At 41.9% G+C, this 22,132-nt stretch overlaps 1 protein-coding gene across 2 annotated transcripts in view; it reads right to left on the reverse strand.

Moving 5' to 3' along the window:
• Positions 1 to 11,212: 11,212 nt before the first annotated feature.
• Positions 11,213 to 22,132, reverse strand: part of VPS13C (vacuolar protein sorting 13 homolog C) — a 116,043-nt gene continuing 105,123 nt past the window's right edge. For both annotated transcript variants that reach the window (XM_060282438.1, XM_060282437.1), the window contains exons 77-83: positions 21,116 to 21,161; positions 20,678 to 20,801; positions 20,094 to 20,208; positions 14,997 to 15,088; positions 13,848 to 13,971; positions 13,524 to 13,613; positions 11,213 to 12,341 (exon numbers count right to left, since the gene is read on the reverse strand). In XM_060282438.1, the coding sequence (XP_060138421.1) occupies positions 12,240 to 12,341; positions 13,524 to 13,613; positions 13,848 to 13,971; positions 14,997 to 15,088; positions 20,094 to 20,208; positions 20,678 to 20,801; positions 21,116 to 21,161 (693 nt within the window). In that variant the 3' untranslated portion in view covers positions 11,213 to 12,239. The remainder of the gene's footprint in view (positions 12,342 to 13,523; positions 13,614 to 13,847; positions 13,972 to 14,996; positions 15,089 to 20,093; positions 20,209 to 20,677; positions 20,802 to 21,115; positions 21,162 to 22,132) is intronic.

The following is a 22,132-nucleotide window of genomic DNA, read 5'->3' on the forward strand; positions in this document are numbered from 1 at the left end:
TAACCCAGAACCCTTAACAAACTACATATGCTAATCAGGAAGGTGTGCTATATTCTGGTTAGGGTTGCCATGTGTCTTCTATTCCCAGGACACACCCTCTTTTTAAGGGGTAAAATTTCTGTCTGGATGGATTTTTTTTTTAATTTGTCAGAATGTCTCTGGCTATGCTTTCTGGATGAGACATAGATATAACTGGTGGCTGAAGACTTGCTTTCCTCTCCTCTTCTCCTGCCCCCCTCAGCAACACATCACAGCTTCTAGAGCCAACATATAGTAGGGGTATTTAAAATGAGAGTCGTCATAGCGGTCTCTTTTTTGCTCTTCAAAACATGGCAACTCTAGACTTTTTACCTCAGGCAGCAAAATGCATGAACCAAAAGGCAGCCACCTTTCAAAATTTGCAGTTCTCCAACCAAAAGAATGTGCACCAAAATGCTGGGGGTGCCTAAAAGTGTGTATATTGGTGTGAACAACATTCAAAATCACATTATATTGGGGGAAATTGCTTGCAGAAATGAGCTTCATAGCCAAAATTGGCATACAATATTTGCACAATATTTGCACTAAAAATGCATTCTTTGTGTGAGTACTTAAAAAAGACAAAAAACAAAATGCAAATGCAGTAAACTGCACTTAAGAGTGGAAAAATGAGAAACTGGAGATATTGGCAGATTTCTCCACCCCTACTTGAGACACACACACACCTACAGCACAGGCATCTATCATGGTTAGGAAAACTGGTGATCTTTAGTGACAGCCTTTGGCAGCAGCCAGGAACGTGGCTACTTCTCGCCTTTAAAACACCCCATCCTTTTATTAATAGAAGCATCAGCTCATTAAGCTGTCTCTACAAGTCAGGGAGCATCTGAATCTTATTTAAAACTTTATTAGCTTCCCATTCCCTGCTTCAGCATTTTCTCCATAGGACTTCCAGGCAGGCCTGATGTGGTGTTACTTTCACGGCACCTGTTTCCTCACAAGAGGGGCATTTCTGGGGGCTTACAAGGATCAAGCCATGGACAGTTGACACAAACCTGCATAAATTTTGCAGCTGTTAATTTATTTGTATCTACACAAATGTAGGTGGCGCTGTGGGTTAAACCACAGAGCCTAGGGCTTGCCGATCAGAAGGTCGGCGGTTCGAATCCCTGCAATGGGGTGAGCTCCCGTTGCTCGGTCCCAGCTCCTGCCCACCTAGCAGTTCGAAAGCACATCAAAGTGCAAGTAGATAAATAGGGACCGCTCCGGCGGGAAGGTAAACGGCGTTTCCGTGTGCTGCTCTGGTTCGCCAGAAGCGGCTTTATCATGTTGGCCACATGACCTGGAAGCTGTACACCGGCTCCCTCGGCCAATAATGTGAGATGAGCGCCGCAACCCCAGAGTGGGTCACGACTGGACCTAATGGTCAGGGGTCCCTTTACCTTTACCTTTACACAAATGTAGGGTATTTTTCAGAAAAGAAAAACAAGCTCATTCTGCTTGCTGTTGTTGGGACTTCCTGTGAGCTATGGGGAGCCAAGAGGCTCCTCTGAGCCCAGGACAATGAACATGGATCAGGGCCCTACTTGCTCTTCCCCCACCCCCAACAAATTAAGGTGGTGGGCATGTGAGGAGTGCACTTTGCAATGTGCCCAGCTTCCATGGGAGCAAAGTGAAAACTAAATACCACAAACATATACTTTTTACAATGCAGACCCAGGGACCCCTGCTCTTTGCCCATCTCCGAAGTTTCCAAAAGGAAACACACGTGCGCATGAGTTGTTCTGGTGGTGGCTTGGCCACTGGCCTGCAAAGCTGCCAAAATCCCATGCTGGAACCAGAAGTGCACTTTTTACCACTCCCCAAATAAATGACCATCACCATTCACAGCTCTTACGGGTGGAGCTTCAGAAGCTGACTCACCAAGTCATGCTGCTATTATTATTACTATTGTTAATAATAATAATAATAATAATAATAATAATAATAATATATTATTATTATTATTTATACGCTGCCCATCTGGCTGGGTTTCCCCAGCTACTCTGGGCAGCTTCCAACAAAACATTAAAATACAATAACTTATTAAACATTAAAAGCTTCCCTAAACAGGGCTGCCTTCAAATGTCTTCTAAAAGTCTGGTAGTTGTTTTTCTCTTTGGCATCTGGTGGGGGGGGGTATTCCACAGGGCGGGTGCCACTACCGAGAAGGCCCTCTGCCTGGTTCCCTGTAACTTGGCTTCTCGCAGCGAGGGAACTGCCAGAAGGCCCTCGGAGCTGAACCTCAGTGTTCATGCTGGACGAAGGAGCTCAAGGTGGCACACACAATTCTCCCTCTTCCCATTTTGTTTGAGAGACAGTAACTGGCCCAAGGCCACCCACTGAGTTTGCATTTCATGGCAGAGTGTAGATCTGGCCCATAGAAAACACCATATAATCTCTATCATTAGGGAGGTCACTATTTCCACCAGGAATACACACTATTTCCTCACACCCAGGCCCGACAAGGATCATAAAATCTTTTTCTGAGGGAGGGGCCAAAAGGCTGGAAAGAACGAGCTAAGGGGGAAAGCAATAAACCTGTAGCAATTTAAAGCACTCCTCCCCCACCCCCCATGGTAGGCTCCTCCAGAATACAGATAATGAGACGTGTTCTGCAGACTCTTAAAAATCTGGGGGTGCAATTTATCCCCATGAAGTCTTCAATGTGACTAATAAAAACACATTGTCCTCTAAGTCATGTATTAAAGCTGAGCTGAGCCCCTGGCAGGACGCTCTGCCTCCCCGCCTCCCCTTCCCGGGTTCTGGCTTTGCTGATCTCCACACACACTGATTGGTAGAACAAACAATAGCAAATGCCACCTGCCATTGATCATCTGCTGCTGGGTGAGAATAGATCTTTAATCACTGTCTCCCTGGGAAGAATACAAAAATCGAGATGGATACGAAGGTGTCACAGTTGGAGAGACAATGGCACCACCTTCATTAAAAAATTTGGGACTCCAGCAGGCCAAAGGCTGGCCCACTTTTAAAAAGAAAAACTATTTTATGCACTTTCTCCCAGCTGTCGGGAAGGCCCAGAAAGTGATTTCAAATCACAATTGTGGTGCATGGGCATAGACAGGCTTTATGGGGTTTTTTTTGGGGGGGGTTGCTTTATGTTAGGAGGGGAGAACATCATTTAGTTAAATATTTGCATTGATTTACTTGATTTGGGGGGGGGGGGCATCTGCCCCCTGCCCGTGTTGTGATGCACTGATATATTTAATGTAGGGAGCCTCAGGCCACACCCAGAGACTCTGACAGAGGTATCAGCATTTGACAGGTACTTCTGAACTGATGGGAAGTTGAAAATTGGTAGCTCGACAGTGAAATCAGGACATAGACCTATATTGCTGCCAAAGAAGAGAGCCCTTTTGGTAGTGGTGTCCCAATGGCAGCCATTTGTGCACATGTGGTCACTCTCTCTCACCTCTAGACACTAAGTAAAGTCCATCCTGTTGCCCAGAGCTTTTGATATCACCCTATTTCCTTTCATCTGCTTTATATGTGCTTGTTTCTTACTAGATGGGGGGGGGGCAGGTTTATGAAAAAACCCCACACTTTTATAATCTGGTACTGATCCCACTGTTATGTTTTGCCTGGTGCCTTGAATGTTTTTGAAATACTGTATAAAGGCAAGGCACAATTTTTAAAAATAAAATATATTCCGTTCCAGAGTTCACATGAAAACATGGACTTGCAATGAACACAGCTTGAATTATAAAAGCCCCCCCCCACCTGCAAACATACCCCTCTCCATTTGGGTGGGGAGGGGGAGCACTGACCTGGAAGACAACACCTCAATTTTATATGCAATAAAAAGCATACATAATGAATTACGCCACCACTTATCCTTTGATCTCCACCTGGATATTTATGGATGGCACACACACTCCCTAAGTGGAAGAGGCATGAAGAACAGCTGCTTGGGCTGTTTGTGTGTGTTTTAATGTAACAAAAAGTGTTGTGGCACCTGAAAGGCTCAACAAATTTATTATAGCACTAGCTGGCCCTACCATGCGTTGCTGTGGGTTATTTGTGTGATTTCCCCTACCCTGTGCCGATCCATGATGTATCCCTGTGATTCCCCCACTTCACCCCTCACCCCCCGGCTTATCCCTGTGATTCCCCCCATCCCCCTCCGTCATCCCTGTGAATCTCCCAACTCTGTCCTGATCCATGACCATGCCCCCTCTTCCCCCCCGACTTACCCCTGTGATTTCCCTCCTTTCCTCCGTCCACCCCCCCCCCGGGTTATCCCTGTGACCCGTTCATTTTGCACACAATCATTCTCCAAAATGCACGTGTTCTGTAAAATTTTGCCCTGTCCCAACCCTGACTCCCCTACCCACGTGTGTTATTTGAAACAACATTTATTCTACCCAAAGGCACGGGCCTGTAAAAGGCCCATATTCAGTTGATTCTATGCTGCAGCCTATTCGGGGGGCCCCCATCCCGCACCCAGGCAGGCCCCTAAATCCACTCAGCCTAGTCTGCAAAGCCAAGGCGAGATACTGTGGAAAGGGTAGGTTTCATCCCTGTGTCTCCCCCCACCCTGTTCTGACCTAATCCTGCCCCCTATTCGGCCCCCCATCCCCCCCAGGCAGACCCCAACCTCCACTTGGCAATGTTGGGCCTTGTTGCTGCAAAAGGCCTGTTTTCAGTTGGTTGGGCCTTGTTGCTGCAAAAGGCCTCTTTTCAGTTGGTTGCTGTGGGATTTTGTGATGTCATCTGGTGGCGTTGCTTTGGAGGCAGCAGTGGGCGATCTGCCTTTCTATTGGATGCTGATGGAGTCTTCAGAGCTTCTGCTGGTGAGGTCTAATTTGGGCGCCACTTTTTTGTGTGTTTAATCATTATTTTAGGTATGAAAGGTTTGCTTTTTTGGGGGGAAAAATTATGCCAGATCCCTCACTGATGGGCATGGAACGTTGTGGCCATATTTGTTAAATTACAGTTCAGCGGTTATGGAGAAAGGCTGTTACCTCTGCGCATGCAATGCCTGTATTTTTATATATATAGATAAGCTTCCACAGACTGTCTTTTGGAATTTTTTTGTTTTAATAAATTTGTTAGTCTTTCATGTGCTACAAGACTCTTTGTTCTAAGGCAGCTTCCCCTCTGGAAAATGTAGAGTGTCTGTGTGCAATACAGAAAACAGACCTTGCACTTCAAGGGCTGTCACGCGGACAGCACTCAGTTTCAAGGGCGACCTTGTTCAAGTCCCATTTCAGATAAAGGGGGAGGCAAAGCCAGAGGCTGTGAAGCTGCCCATCCACAGTTCCTGGACAGTAGCTGAACAGTCACAGATCTTCACCTGGGGCACAAAACCCTGGCTGATGGGGTCCAAAGGAAAGCAGAACAATATGTTTGGCACCAGCTTGGCTGCAGGAGTTGCCGGAAGGAGGTAGACAATGCGCCATCGAACCATCTTAGGGACTCCACTTCGGATTTGTGTAGTTTACTCTTTAGTCTTTTTTTTCTCCTACAGATATCCTGCAAAACAGGTAAGGTTTAGGCTAAGTTTTCACTTTCCTAGATGGACTACCTTCCCAGGTTAATGAATCAGCTGAGTACCTCTGGGAACTCACAAGCATGGGAAGGAGACGGCTATCCCATATTATTTTGTTGTCAGCATCTGGCTTTGACAGGTATATTTGCTTTAACTTATTGATAGATACATTCATGGAGGATAGGTCTATTTTGTATAAACATGATAGCCAAATTAGTTTTATGATTCTTTTCTCCTATCTTTTTAAAGCTATCACTTTTATAAAAGCACTTGTTAATCCAGTCTGTCACTTTCATCAGGCTGCTCCCAGTTTATGAAAAAGAAGTCATTTACACAGAGCTCTTTGTTCTACTTTACAAGGGATTATTACTCAAAAAGCATGCTTTTTTGTTGCAAAAACTCAGGTTGGTCCAGTCATGTCATGTACACTATTCTGCAGCCTATGAAAAACTGCCTTTGAGCTTTTGAAATAACAGGCTACCTAGAGTGAAAGTGGATAATGATACAATATTATTGCGAAGTATTGCCCTATTGCTTTGACTTTTTCTTCCTTGGGTCTAGTAATTTAATCCACAAACCACGCTCTTTAGACAACCAGTTGTTTAAAAAGAAAAGTTTGCAAATTCTTCTTACTGCACTCCGAGTTATGTACTGTTATGAGTTTTTTTCAAGGGGGGAGTCAGTCTTGATAATACACACGGGTTCCTTTCCCAACCTATGATCACATTTGTGGGCATTCCTTTGTTGAGGTACCATAATGGTTTTGGCAGGCCAGCAAAGTGCCCTAAGCAGCCTCTCCAAGAATGAGCTTGGTTGCAACAGCTACAGCAAAGTGATGCTGCTGTCCAGGGAGAGAGAGGTAGGCATTCACCTGGATGGAGGCAATGTGGTCTTAGCAATAAGAACAATAGCCAGACTTGTTGTGTGTGCAAACCGGCAGGCACAGAGGCATGTCTTGCTCTGTGCTGCATGGTGGGACTCCCCTGGAAACCGAATGGGAAATCAAAATCTATGGGGGTGCTTATGCGCTGATGTCCTCTATCCTATGTTCCAGTTGTATACATGTGTAAATGAAACCACATACAGTGGAACCTCGGTTTATGAACACCTCGGTTTACGAACGCTCCGGACCCATCTGGAATGGATTAATTCACTTTCCATTACTTTCAATGGGAAAGTTTGCTTCAGTTTATGAACGCTTCAGTTTATGAACAGACTTCTGGTACTCTGCGGACCCGTCTGGAACGCATTAATCCACTTTCCATTACTTTCAATGGGAAAGTTCGCTTCAGTTTATGAACGCTTCAGTTTAAGTACTCCGCGGACCGTCTGGAACAGATTAATCCACTTTCCATTACTTTCAATGGGAAAGTTCGCTTCAGTTTATGAACAGACTTCCGGAACCAATTGTGTTCATAAACCGAGGTACCACTGTACAGTCTCTGCTGACCTTCATTTCAAGGAAACTGAGCCCTAGGGAAGCCGAGGCAGCTCTGCAGTCTCTCATCGGTCAGTGTTTGCGGTGACATTTAACAGTATGTATACATGCACAAACACACATGCACAGTACATAAATAACACACATGACGGACTATTTTGTCCTGTTTAGAAAATATTTATGCAGATGGCAAAGGCCCATATCCTTCCTAACCAGATTTGAAGTTAAAGTGAGGGTTGAGTGGCCATGTTGCCCTTTTCTTCACCGTTTCCCTGCAAAGATGAACTTTTACTAGTAATTACAATGTTTGACTTCCTGAAGATGCAGAGGTAATGTGCTGTGCATTCTGTTCAAACTCTCAGACCTTGTTCTAACAACCCTACAGAAAACCCTGCTGCAATAGTGTGGAAAGACTACCACCTTGTGGAAAGCAAAAGGAAAGTTTGTGAGAAAATGGAGAGAGGCAGAAGTAAGCCCTAACCACGGCTCTTTGTGGGACAGATCATAGAATCTTATAGTTGGACAGGACCCCAAGGGTCTTCTAGTCCAACCCCCTGCAATGCAGGAATCTCAGCTAAAGCATCCATGACAGATGGCCATCCAACCTCTGCTTAACATCCTCCAAGGAAGGAGAGCCCACCACCTCTCAGTTTTTCTGAATGTTTAGTCAGAATCTCCTTTCTTGTAACTTGAAGCCATTGGTTCAAGTCCTGCCCTCAAGAGCAGGATAAAACAAGCATGTTCCCTCTTCCATATGACAGCCCTTAAGATATTTGAAGGTGGCTATCCTATCTCTTTTCAGTCTCCTCTTTTCCAGGCTAAACCCAGCTCCTTCAAGCACTCCTCATAAGGCTTAGTTTCCTGGCCCTTGATCATCTTGGTTGCCCCTCCCATGCACACTTTCCAGCTTGTCAACATCCTTCTTAAATTGTGGTGCCCTGAATTGGACACAGTATTCCAGGTGCGGTCTGACTAAAGCAGAATAGAGTGGTACTATTACTTCCCTTGATCTGGACACCATACTTCTGTTGCTGCAGCCTAGAATAGCATTAGCTTTTTTGCTGCTGCATCACACTGTTCACTCATGTTAAGCTTGAGGTCCACCAGGACCCCTAGATGCATTTCACATGTACTACTACTAAGCCAGGTGTCTCCCATCCCATATTTGTGCATCTGATTCTTCCTGCCTAAATGCAGAACCTTACATTTGTTCCGATTGAAATTCATTTTGTTAACTTGTGCCCAATTCTCCAATCTGCTAAAGTTATTTTGAATTCTGATTCTGTTCTTTTGCAGCATTAGCTACCCCTCCCAGCTTGGTGTCATCTGCAAATTGGATGAGCATCCCCTCAATTCCTTCATCCAAGTCCTTTATAAAGATGTAAAAAACAATGGGCCTAGGACAGAACCTTGCGGCACCCCACTTGTCACTTTTCCCCAGGATGAGGAGGAAACATTAGTGAGTACTCTTTGGGTTTGGTCAGTCAACCAGCTGCAAATCCACCTAACTGCCATCTTGTTCAACCCACATTTTATCAGCTTCCTCACGAGAATATCATGTGGGACTTTGTCAAAAGCATGACTGAAATCAAGATACACTATATCCACAGCATTTCCCCGATCCACCAAGTTTGTAATTCTATCAAAAAAGAAATGAGGTTCATCTGGCATGACTTTTTTTTTTTGAGAAACCTATCCTGGGTCTTAGTAATCACAGCATCCCTTTCTAAATGCTCACAGACCAACTGTTGAATTATCTGTTCTAAGACCTTCCCTGGTATTGATGTCTAGCTCACCAGTCGGCAGTTACCTGGGTCTTCCATTCTACCCTTTTTGAAGATGGGGGCAACATTTGCCCACCTCCAGTCTGCAGGGACCTCACCTGTTCTCCAAGAATTGTCAAAGATAATAGGCCAGGCTTCCTCAACCTTGGCCCTCCAGATGTTTTCGGCCTACAACTCCCATGATCCCTAGCTAGCAGGACCAGTGGTCAGGGATGATGGGAACTGTAGTCTCAAAACATCTGGAGGGCCGAGGTTGAGGAAGCCTGTAATAGACAAATTTCATCCGCAAGCTCCTTTAGTCCCCTTGGATGTAGCTCATCAGGCCCTGGAGATTTGAATTCATTTAAAGTATCTAGGTGTTCCCTTACTACATTTTCCTATCTTGGGCTGCAGCTCCCTCCTTACATCATTTATTCTCTTATCACCACGTTGGGCATCACTTTCCTTTTGGGTGAAGACAGAGGCAAAGTAGGTAGTTCCGCCTTTTCTCTGTCACCCAATAACATTTCTCTGTGTTCCCCAAGCAGAGGACCTACCACTTGCTTGTTCTTCCTCTTCGAACATAGCCGAAGAAACCTTTTTAATTATTTTTACCCTCTCTTGCAATTCTGAGCTCATTCTGAGCTCTAGCCAGCCTGACCTTTCCCCTGCAACTGTTGGCTACTTATATATACTCCTCCTTTGTGATTTCTCCTTTCCTCCATTTCTTAAACATGCCCTTCTTAATCTCAGCTCCTCTGTAAGCTCCTTATGCAGCCACACCAGTTTCCTTAGATGTCTCCCACTTTTCTTTTTTGCTGGTATTGTCTGCATTTGGGCATTCAATATTTCTCATTTTAGGAACGCCCATCCTTCTTGGACTCCCTTCTCACTGAGTATTTCTGACCACGGGATCACACCCAGTAGCTCCTGAAGCTTTTTGAAATTGGCCTTTTAAAAGTCCAGAGTGCGCGTCCAACTACACTCAGCTTTCCCTTGCCGCTGTATCCTGAAACCCAGGAGAACACGATCACTTCATCACAAATTTCTAAGCACTTCCACCTCATCAATCAGTTCCTCCCTATTGTTGAGGACCAGGTCCAAAATAGATGATCCCCTTGTTGGTTCTTCCACCTTCTGGGAAATGAAATTGTCAGTGTGGCAATGGAGGAATTTGTCAGACCTTACATTCTTGCTAGAGTTTGAGTCCCAACAGATATCGGGGAAGTTGAAGTCCCTCATGATGACTGTTTCTCTCCTTTTTGAATGTTTGGTAAACTGCTCTACTAAGGCATCATCTGAGTCTTCAGAATGGCTTGGTGGTCTATAGCAGACACCCACAGTAAGGTTACGGTTGTTTCTCTCCTAGTTTTCACCCATATCTGCTTTTCATGCTTCATGTCATGGGATTTCTTCACAAGTGTACACATCCTTTATATACAATGAAGCTACTATCCCCATTTCCAGGTGCTCTTTTGTCATTCATATTGTTTTCTCCCTCCCCATCAAGATCTAGTGTAAAGCTCTTCTGATCAGATTCTCAAGACTCTTGGCAAACACATTCTTGCCAACTGCTGTGAGGTGCAGCCCATCTCTCACCAGAAGTCCTTCCTCAAGGAAGCGGAGACCATGATCCAGGAAGCCAAATCCTTCCTGACGACACCACCTGCACAGCCAGTAGTTTACCTCAAGTATTTTCCTCTCTCTTCTTGGGCCACAACCTTCAACAGGAAGGAGTGATGAAAAGATAAAAGTGTGTTTTTTAAAGTTCACAGTGCAATTTATTTCAATATTATTTGGCTGCCTATTGGTTTGGCTATTTAATATCATCAACCGCTTGTCATGAAAGCCACAATGAGCTGCATATAAAATATTTTTATTTGGCAATATTATATACACATAATGACAGAAATAAAGAGCAGACAAACAGTACCGTTTAGATGACCCTTGGCCAAGACACACTTTCTGAGCTAGGTAAGGCTTTTATCTGCTAGCAAATGAGCCAGTCATAAAGGGTTGTGTCTTCTACTGTTCTAGGTAACTGAACAATGCTATGTAAGAATTTGCCCAAGGAAGACAATTACCCCCCCCCAAAAAAAAATGCTTTCCACAATATGCAGTATTTGGCAGTGTACTTCTTTTGCCCATGATATGGACTCACAAAAAGCACCCCATTTACGATCAAGGCAGATATATGTTAAATCTGAATTGTTTTGCTTAAAATCCTTAATCATTAATTGCCAGCCTATAATTCCAGAACAATAAATCATAATTCCACATACTACAAATGTTGCATTAGTGTGGCCAAAAATGGCCAAGTACATGAATAACTAACCAAAAGTGAAGCAAACGAGCATTAAGAGGGGCACGTAAACCAAAATGCTTGCAAAGGCAAAATATGAGACTTAACGTTACAGAAAAACAAATGGACAGACTTAAAAAGTACTGAATTTTAGATAGCAAAGTCCTTCATTTGTTTAAAAAAAGGCAGTAGAAGTACTTGATTTACTACGTAGTCTGCAAACAAGACTTGCTTAACGAGAACAGTACCCCAGCTGCAAAAGTACACACAAGTTCATGTAAACAGAGAACTCTTAATGCGTTAGCACATGTGCCTTGTTGAAAAGCAGCCCAGAATTCAGAACAGGATGTTTCCAACCATTATATAGTTTGCTGTATGAAGCTCACCATGTTCCTAAACCCATTTGTTCATTTACACATAATCATTTTACTGAATGTGTGATATTCCGAACATACATTAACATGTGCCAATCATCTCAGCCCAAACAGTGATCTATTTTAAAACCTAAATATATGCAATGTTAAATGTAATGAGAGGCTGTTCATTAGCTGGCATAAATAAAGGTGTCGTTACTAATACAGGTATGATTCCTACAGTGCAACTCACTTAATGGCCAGTCAGAAATGGGTTTGAAATCCTGAATCAAAAGAACTCCTGTATTATACTGCCTACAAAACCAGCTGAACACCAAATGAAATGTTCCTGAGTCATTTCTGGATGTTTACATTACAAACAACATGAATAATTTTTGAATAAACATAGAAAATATACTCTGAATAGAAAACACATTGCCTTCTGTTATAAGAGAGAGAGAATCTGTATTGCTATCACAAGCATTTCCCAACATTAAAATTTTATCTCATTACACCAAGTAAATTTGAGAAAAGGACGGAGTAGTTAATTTGCTCAAACAAATGTTCATTTAAGATTCTTATTAAGCAGACCTTACTAATTTTGGTCAACTAAAGTGAAAGGAATGATTGAATATAATTCTATTTATCTTTGGAAAAGAAATTATGACATTTAAATATTGCAATTATGGCCTCATTCAAATATGTCAAAATAATAATTTTGGGGTGGCCAGTCTAGGCAGCTCAACCTCCATCTCCCACCAAAAACGGAGCATCACCAGGCATGAATGTATCTACATAGTTTCCATAAAATTCATTCTCTGAAAGGCCACATGAATGAAAGATGTTACTGTTATTAAGATGGTTCCTGTGGTCTGCATAATTTTAAAGATGCTTGTTTCACCAACTTCTGCTGCTGTCTTGTTGCTTGAGCTTCATCAATAGCATGACAGATCCTCTGGGAAGCAAACAGACTATTATTAGCCACCAAACCTCACAAAAGACTTCATGGAAAAACTGAATGAATATTTCTTGGAGAGATGCAAAAACTTGAACTTGGCTAAGCTAATAGAAACCAGAAACAAAAAAATTAAATGAGCCTGAGAGGCATGGAATCAAGAGTCTGTAAGAGAAACTGCCTAAATCATTAAGATGCCCTAGTGCAGGGATTCTCAACCTCCAGAGCCCACTTGAAACAGCTGAAAATTACCAAATCCCACCAGTCACAAAATTAGTAGTGAAATGGCAAAGCCAGTCACAAAATAGTGGCAGATGGAGACAGAACTGGCACGATCACCTGCCTGACATTACTTTCCAAAGATGGAAAATGCTACATTCTTTGCCACAATGTTTTTTTTCTTGTGACAAGGCGTTCCATAGCTCAGATTTCTTCAAGCTTAAGTACAGATGTTTGCTGGTGGTATTGTGATTCACTCTCCCTATTTTAGGCAGAATTTGCTGATCCAGAGGTGCAAAGTGCAGAAGGCTTCTTCTTTTACATTTGTTCCTGCCTACCCTGAAAAACATTTTTCCCCCTTTTCTTGTAATTTATTCTCCCATTTGCCTTTAACACTCACATTGTACCTTGCTCTTTTTCAATTAATATTCCAGAAGGAACTGAAGGATGGGGTGGCTTTTTGGCAAGATTAAGAATTCTACTACCACTGAAAAGGCAAGTCGGGTAGATTGAAGGTGTGGTCAGATAGGCCACAACTGCTACTGGGACTGACAACTAAGGAAGAGAGCTTGGCCCTGTTTCTTTGGCATGATACACTTCAGTGTCCTCAACCACACAGTGGGTAGGGGAATATGGGATTTTATAAAAAATACTGACAAAAGGAGGCAAACACTCCATTCTCCAAGACCAGTACTCAAGCATGAGATTGAAAAGGAGCTCTTCCCTTCTTCCAATTTCTTGAGGAAAGAACTTCAAGGGTGAAGGAACGCTAACCTGAAGGCCATTGAAGAAGGCGGAGATATCTTAATCTAGGTGCCAATTGCAGTGATCGTGCCTTGCAGTGAAAAGGACACTGGTGGAAATGCACTGAAGTTCAAAACAAGAGCACCTGAGTGGTAAAGACCAGCGTTCTGCCATATGTTTACACTGGAAATGTAGTACTAGTTCCAATATCATAATTACCCTTGCTGAAGCTGAATTCTTGAGCTGGATTTTCTTTACTGATTCTTGTCCTGAGTTCTCTCTCTTGTGAAATGTTAACAGCCCTTGGTCCTGTTAGAAAAACCAGAACAATTTAAAATAACTGCAAAAATGTTATCACATTCCACTATTAAAAAGAGCATAATCAGATCACCTTTGTTAGGCCCAGCCGTGGTCACAATTTTCTTATAAAAGAAAATTAGACATAAAGTTATTCCCTGTTCTATTTTGTGTTTGTGAGATTACATCCAACACCAAAGTATTCATTTATTGTTTCTAGAACAACTGTGGATCTATTCCTCTTACCTTAACGAAGATCTGCAGTGTGTTTTCATCCACAACTGGTGGTCGTGTGAAGTCTTCATATGAATAATCCCAATCTGTTGTTATGTGCCCTAAAATCTCCACTTCCTTTATGAACATAACTCTCCTAAGATGAAGACAGAAACATGTCAATATTTTACTTGAGTATTCGGCACACTCACCAAACCCAAGACCATTCAGTACAGAAATATCTACTTTTGCGGACCATGCACATGACACAAGATACATTTTAACTTCAGCATATTAGAAGTTAAACATATTTGGCCACAAAATTGTTCAAATTATGACTGGACTTAAATTGGCAGATTAAATAAGCCCTTTTGCACCTGTGTTACAAAATAGTGTGGAGAGAAGTGTTATCAATATCAGCAGATATTTCAACAAGAAAACCTTTGTCCAAAAGCAAAGTGATGGGGTCCCTGAGTGGGCTTTCAACAAAAGATAATGAAGGCATGTGACCAAGGAGGAATGTACATTAATATCCAATTTGGAAAAGAGCTCTGTGGGAAAGCAGCTGCTTTTCATGCAGGAGGTTCCAGATTCAATCCTGGATAACATCTCTATTTAAAAGCACAGGTTGCTGGTAACGTGAAAAATCCCCGGAAGGACCCTGGACACAAACCAGAGAACAGTACTAGTCTTCCTGGACCTTATATGGGCATAAAGGGAGATTTTATTCGTCATGTGATTGAAGACATATTAGACTTGGCCTCAGTACAGCAGAATCTGGATCTCAAGTAGAGATCAACAACTGGAAGCCCCAGAACCTAATCCAGTCCTTGAGTACCACGGTCTGATCTCTAGGTGCTCATAGGCAAGGGGGGGCAGTGGCTGAGGCAAGACCAGGTTTAGAAAAGAGGCAGCCTAGCCCAGCACCATCCATGGCCTCAACAAAAAAACCAGAATCCTGGAAATTCTACTACTGAGATGTGCTTCCTCCTACATATAATTCAATTTAATTTGCAAGCAAAGAGGAAATTCACACAGAGGCCTTCAATATAATCTTGGCTCAATATTAACTCTCCAGAGAGTGGCAGTGTTTGCCTTTTGATTAGGTGAGGATTGGTTTGACCAAATGAATTACCCCCGAACACTGGCTGAATTCCTCTGGTTTAGTCAGCACAATAATACCTGTTGGTTACTACAATGTGCGCCTTTTTGCTCCCTGGAACAGCACAGTGGTACTGGAAGCTTTCTCCAGCCAGCTTCTTGATATGAGAATTCTGGAGCAGGATGAGGGCGAAAAAACAAAAGACACATTTCTAGTCTCAGTTGGAATTTCAAACTCACACGAGGTAACAATTGCAAGGCTTGGACTGAATTCTAGAAAAGGGAGTTCTCCAAGTGGATCATGCCCACCCTTCCACACACACACCCCAAGAAAGCATATTTAGTGTTGGGGGGAGATAGTCAATTTGCATAGTGCTTTAGAGTCCAGAACTGAATCCCATATTCGTTAAAAATGAAGATTTCCCCCCTTAAATTTAGCAATCTGTGTAATAATCCATTTGCCAAATTGCTGGCATTCTGACCTGAGCAAGACATGAGTGCATAAAATATCCAAAGTGACAAAAAGAAAAATACATTAAATTATGTTGTTGTTGGTTTTTTTTTAAAGAGAAGTGCACAGGGCACAGCCTGCTACCCAAAAGTAGAAGGGGGGGGGGGTTCGTCAATTTAAGAGGAAGAATGTAGTAATTCTGTATTTTTCAACATCAATTCAGACAGGCTTCAGCTTTTGTTTTCTCCATGTCATAATTTTATTGCCACCAGTCTAGAAGTACATCTTTCAATCATAGAAAAAAAGATTATATCATTATAACATACAGGTTATAAAATCTCTGAAAAGTCGCAATAAGGAAAATGGGGGAGGGGGGTAGAGTTCACACATTCAACTGCAAATCTAAAATGGGGAATAGCAGCACTTGTTTGATCAAAACCAGAAGTCCCAGCTGACTAAACATTATGTTATACAGAGTTGTTTTTTATGAACGCCAGATGCCAGCGTGGCATGCGGAGGCATATTTGTGCCTACAGAGGCCCTCCCTGGCACTGGCAGGGTCCCCTTCTCTCAATGAAACTAGGCTTGGAAGAAGCCCTGGGACCAAAAAAGGTCAGCAATCCTTGAATTAACTGATAAGCAATTTGTAACTACATTTTACAATTCTTAAAAACTAAAGAAGGCGAAGATACAAGATAATACGAAAGCACACTAAGATAATATAAAGGCAAAGTACACATTTATGAATAAACGCCTGATTCTGTAACAGAATCTGCTATTATTCAAACATCAAATAAACAACTAATTTTCCTTAAAGCAATTCTTTTTCTTCCTTTTGTAATCTAATATTCATCTTGCAACATGCAGCTCTATGAGTTGCATAAAACTCTTGCCTTCCACCACTCAGCTCCATTTGTCCCCCCCCCCCTCCTTCCATAAGAAGGATCAGGCCTGCTGGATCAGGCCAATGGCCTATCAGTCCAGCATCCTGTTCTTACTGTGGCTATCAGATGCCTCAGTAGGAAACCCAAAAGCAGGACTAGAACACAGGAACACTCTCCCCTCCTGTGGCTTGTAGCAACTGGAATTCAGAACCGTTACTGCCTCCGACTGTGGAGGTAGAGCCGAGCCATCATGGCTAGTAACCATCAAGAGCCATCTCTTCCATGAATCTGTCCAATATTCTTTTAAAGCCACCCATGTTGGTGGCCATCACTGCCTCCCCTGGGAGCGAGTGCCAGTGTTTTCTATGTCCTGCGTGAAGACATCCTTTCCACCTTATACCTCAATTCATTTGGCAACCTGATTCAGGATTGCAAGGGTCTTCAGGACTAAACTGATCTCTTCCCCCGCCCTTTAAAAAGAGGTATTGAGTAGCTTATGCGCTATGGAAATGTTAGCTAGATCAAAAACAGATACCCACTAACTCAGGGATGGGGTAAGAAACAGCTACCTACCAATGCAGGGCTGGCAAGAGAAAAAGGGGGGAGACCATAATGAAGCTCAGAATGCTAACAGCAGAGAATGGTCAAGGATGCTGCTTGTTTTGGGACTCCTTCCATCCCAAGCAAGGAAGCACCCAGACTAGGTGTCCTCCAGATGGTTTGGACTACAACTCCCATCAGTCCAACCCAGCACAGAAGGGGAGGGGTAAGGCTGCTCTAAAGCAACAGGACACACACACAGGCGAATACACTTAAAGAAATGTTCTTTGAAGTTAAGCCCAAAATCCTTGCAAAAAAGTGTGCATGGCATCATATTTGCACAAAGATTCTGTGATAATTACAAAATAAATTACTCTAAACATTTGAGCACCAATATTAAATCTCACATTTAATACTGCTTTTTGTTTTTTTATTGAAAATATTTCTCAGAAAAGAGAAGGCTCTCTCATGAGTTGCCACATGAGAGCAACTCAGAAGTACACGAACAGGCAATTTATTTATTTATTTAAGGAGCACAATTATTTTCATATTTGTTGCTAAAGCATATGGGACATTTCTTAATTTAATTTAACAAAATCTAGCAGGCATCTACTGTTCAAGAAGAAAATGCATGCCTATAATAATTTTTTTTCACAGCATGTTTCAATACACTAAAGTTACACTGTCTCCAAACATATCTTATCACCTCCAATCAATATAGTTATATAGTTATGGAAATATTTATATTAAACAGCATCACCCAAAAAATCCTAAAAGAAAATACTGATAAACTAAAACAAATGGCTGCTTTTGAGCACCAAGGCATCAACATCACTTTTCAACAATCTGAGTAGAATTTTTTTAAAGTGGTGTTTCTATACAACTTTCACACAGGTTTCTGATTTAGAGAATATGGAATATGTCACTCTTAGCTTGACCCTCACTCCTCTCCTCCCATCAGAGTTGCTGATGCTGGAAGAGAAAGGTGTGCTTTTTTCAGACTGGTTTTAGGAGAGCAGTGATGGCTGCCATCAGACCAATGGGATTGCCAGCTTCCCTCTCACTGAGGTCTATGTGTGCCGAGAGAAAAGCAGACAGTCGCTCAACATCCTACATCCAGCCTCTTTTGTATGAATAAAGAAACATGAAAGACTAGCCCATATTCATGAATTTGCAACAGCTAGCTATACATGAACAAAATTATTTTACTACCGTGCTTCCCCCAAAATAAGACACTGTCTTATATTTATTTTTCCTCAAGAAGACACACTACGGCTTCTTTTCAGGGGATGTCTTATTTTTTTATTACACGTACAGCCTCGCCTCTTCCTTGGCGCCCTCCAGAACAGCACCTATCACTATGTCTTATTTTCGGGGTATGGCTTACATTGTGCAAATGCTTAGAAATCCTGCTATGGCTTATTTTATGGGTATGTCTCATTTTCGGGGAAACAGGGTATTTATATATATGCCAATATACAATGCTGACACTTCAACTAGCCAATGCTACACTGTCACTGATCTCTCTTGGCTCTTAATTATAGAAAAGCATAAAGCAATAATTGGCACATTAAAAAATATACGGTAGGTGTAAACTCTTTTCCACTTCTGTTAACTATCACCACCAACCGAAGGAAAATTTTCATGGTGTGCGGCTAACTTCAGGGATAAAAATAAATACATTCCTATCATTTGAAGTAGGCAGTACCAGTGAAAGAGGCTCTGTGGGAAGATACAGAATGTGATGGATTCTTGTTGAATCATGCCCTAAATTTTAAGATACAGCAAAGCAGAAAAGATGATTAAATATAGATAAAGATAATGGAAACCGTAGACTCCATTATTCCAGTTGTTGCTGCGTAAGCATAGTGGGAGAGAGGAAGAAAGAAGAAATACATTAGAAACTGATCAGATGCTGGAAGTAATGAATAGGAAGGAAACAGACAATAAGGAAAAGAACTGATCTTTAAGTTTATGGGTACCTATTTTGAATGGAATTTCACTTTTGGCTTAAAAGAGATTGTGAATGTATATCCAACCTCCCCAAATATCAGCATGAGATATGCTTCCTGCCAATGCATAAATCAAATTACATGTATTTAAAGGAAATAAAAACATCACCCTATAATAATGCTTAATACTGTTAAAGATCCTAGCAAAAGCAACAGGCAAATTAATAAAATAAAACATGCTTCTACATCATTTCTGAATTCCAATGTTCTTTCTCCAAGCCCAGAAGGGCATATGTAAAGTTATTCAGTGCTTTTTTTCCGGGGGGGGGGGGGGGGGCACAGGGGTACGTATACCCCTAAACATTTTGTGAATCTTTGTACTTTTGTCCATTTACTGTACAGTATTTATTTTCCCTGATTTGAACTATAAAATGGTGATTATCTTGAGTCAAAATGAGAGTACCCCTAAATATTTTTTAAAGAAAAAAAGCACTCACGTTATCCCATGAATCTCATAATCAGACTAGGATGAGAAAGAAGAACTTGCCCAAAGCCACCCCAAATTTTTTTTGGCTGAGCAAGAACTTGAGCCCAAGTCTCCCCACTCCAAATCCAACACATCTATTGACTATGCCACATTGGTCTTGTGTTGTAAAAAGCAATCTCCTTGGTGACTAAAAACCTTCCAATAAACCAACAGTGTGTGAGAAATGAAGTTTCAGGTTAGCCTGGGCTGCAGTTCGCATAGGTTTGTTTCCCAGGCACAAATAAATGCCAGTTATCATGTTCTTAAGGTGTCATGATGCAGATAGCAAGTCAGCTCCCAACAATAAACTAAGCAAGAGCAAGTCTAGCCTAAATATAGCTACATTCTGAATCCTTTGTGGGATGCAAGGTTTTAACTCTCAAGACAAAGGTGCAGAATTTGGAAATGTATTCTGCCACAAATATAGACCCCTTCATGAATAGTCAAGCTCTAAAGCAGGCACCCCCAAACTGCGCCCCCCCCCAGATGTTTTGGCCTACAACTCCCATGATCCATAGCTAACAGGACCAGTGGTCAGGGATGATGGGAATTGTAGTCCAAAACATCTGGAGGGCCGAAGTTTGGGGATGCCTGCTCTAAAGTAAAGAACCATCAGAAATAGATCACACCTGGGAACATTATATACAAAACCCGCAGACAGAAGCAATGATTCAGATGTGGAGTATTTTTCACATAATTTTTTGAAAAAAAAATATTTTCTGGCATTTGTGGGTGAAATTTCCGCCACTAATATTTGGACACTTTAAATACATTTGTTATGATTTTTTTAATACCGTTAAAGCTGGGATATAAGACAAAGCATACCTCAAATAAGTCATATCCCTCAGCTTCACCCCTGTCATAGGGCCGAATGATGCCATCTTCACGAATGAGACGTGGAGGACGGAGATTTGATACTTCTTCAGTTGATTCCGCTACCCTGTCAAATAGTATTGTGGACAATGCAGATTTCCATTTTCTATGTCGTAAATTCATTTTTTTAATCATTTCAGGATTAAACAGATTAAACAGAGTCTCTGCATACTGTTTCCCATGCAAGTTGACTATTACAAGAATCAGTTCAAGCTTTCAAGACAATGAAAAGACTAAAGAAGTTGTTATTCCAAAACTGAATTCTCGTAAGCAACTGAGTTTTCAAAAAAAGAAAAAAGAGGGTGGCGCACGTAGTGTACTAATAATAATGCAATTCAAAGTGCTAGTTAAGCCCTGAAATGACTTGGAACCAGATTATCTGAAATGTCACATTATCTTATACAAGTCAGTCCTGGTTTAAAAATCTTTAGCAGATGCTCTTCTTTCTGTCCCACCAACACCTGAACCACATTTGGTGGAAACTGGAAAGATGGCTTCTCAGTGGTTGCTCCCAGTCCAACCCCTGTCCCTCTTACCTCTGGATCCCCTGGAATGTGCTGCTTGCCATGTCTATGACACCTCCTGTTGGACGGGCCACAACACCAACAAGACCCTTCCCGATCCCTTTGAAGAAGCCAGCGGCACCTTCCTTTTTGGCACCTTCCAGCATAAGAATATAAAACATAATTGCATCTTCTAGCAAAAGGCTAGGTTTCAAGACTCAAAAGTATACAATTCTGCTAGTTACATACGGTAATTCCTCCACAAGGAGTGTTGGTTCTCTACTTAAAATATCACTTTTTATAGAATAATATAATTATAGAGTTGGAACCCTGAGGGTTATTAGTCCAACTATTTAATATTGTTAGAACTATAGTAGGTTTTCTTTGAATAAAATGGCATTACAAAATTTACTTAGCAATTCTGAAACTATGAAATTCCTCAACATCCCAAGTCAGGATATCAGAGCTCACCTTCTACAGGTTTTGTGACGACCCCAGTCACTCCATCGAAAACCCCCTTAAAGGAAATAGAAAGAACAGCAAGTCAAAATAAAAAAAGCTACAAATTAATTTCACCCACTGTCCTCTAAGTTTTCTACTTTCAGTCTTTGGACCTCAATATTCAAAGCAGTCTCTCTTGGGGCCATTTCACAAACTTGCCCAACCAGGGATATCACAGTAATGAAATGGGCACACAAAGTCCAACATGCACAATTTAGTGTTATATATTTTTAAGACATTGTCTTAAATACACACAGAAATTAATAAACACTGAAACAATATCGTCAAAGGTCAGTTGATATAGTTGTCAAAGACCTACAGTCATACCTCAGGTTAAGTACGCTTCAGGTTGAGTACTTTCAGGTTAAGTACTCTGCGGACCCGGAAGTGTTTACTTCCGGGTTCGGCTGCGTGCACATGCGCAGAAGCAATCTGTGTACTTCATGCGTGCGCCGAAGTGTTCTGCGTACTTCGCGCATGCATAGAAACACTGTTTTGGCGCTTCGCGCATGCGCGCTACTGCCACTCGGTTTAAGTACTTTTCGGGGTGCGAATGGCACCCCGGAACCAATTAAGTACTTAACCCGAGGTACTACTGTAAATGTATTTTTTTTCATCTACGATGCTGTCTTATTTATTTTATAGTACAGTACATTGATTATTGCCTTCATTTTATGGATCAATGGTCTCGTTAGACAGGAAAATTCATGTTAAATTGCTGTTTTAGGGGGTGTTTTTCATCGTCTAGAACGGATTAATCCGCTTTCCATTACTTTCAATGGGAAAGTTCACTTCAGGTTAAGTATGCTTCAGGTTAAGTACGGACTTTCGGAACCAATTAAGTACTTAACCTGAGGTACCACTGTATTAACACATGAACACAAGTCACAAACGGGCTCAGAAGGCCACTTATGATGTCCTAACCTTGCTGCGAGGAGGGTACTCAAAAGTTAGCTCACCCCAGACCAACTCAGGCACCACAGATAA

Source organism: Zootoca vivipara, chromosome 14 (genome assembly GCF_963506605.1).
Source record: "Zootoca vivipara chromosome 14, rZooViv1.1, whole genome shotgun sequence".
In the NCBI taxonomy this organism is placed as follows: Eukaryota; Metazoa; Chordata; class Lepidosauria; order Squamata; family Lacertidae; genus Zootoca; species Zootoca vivipara.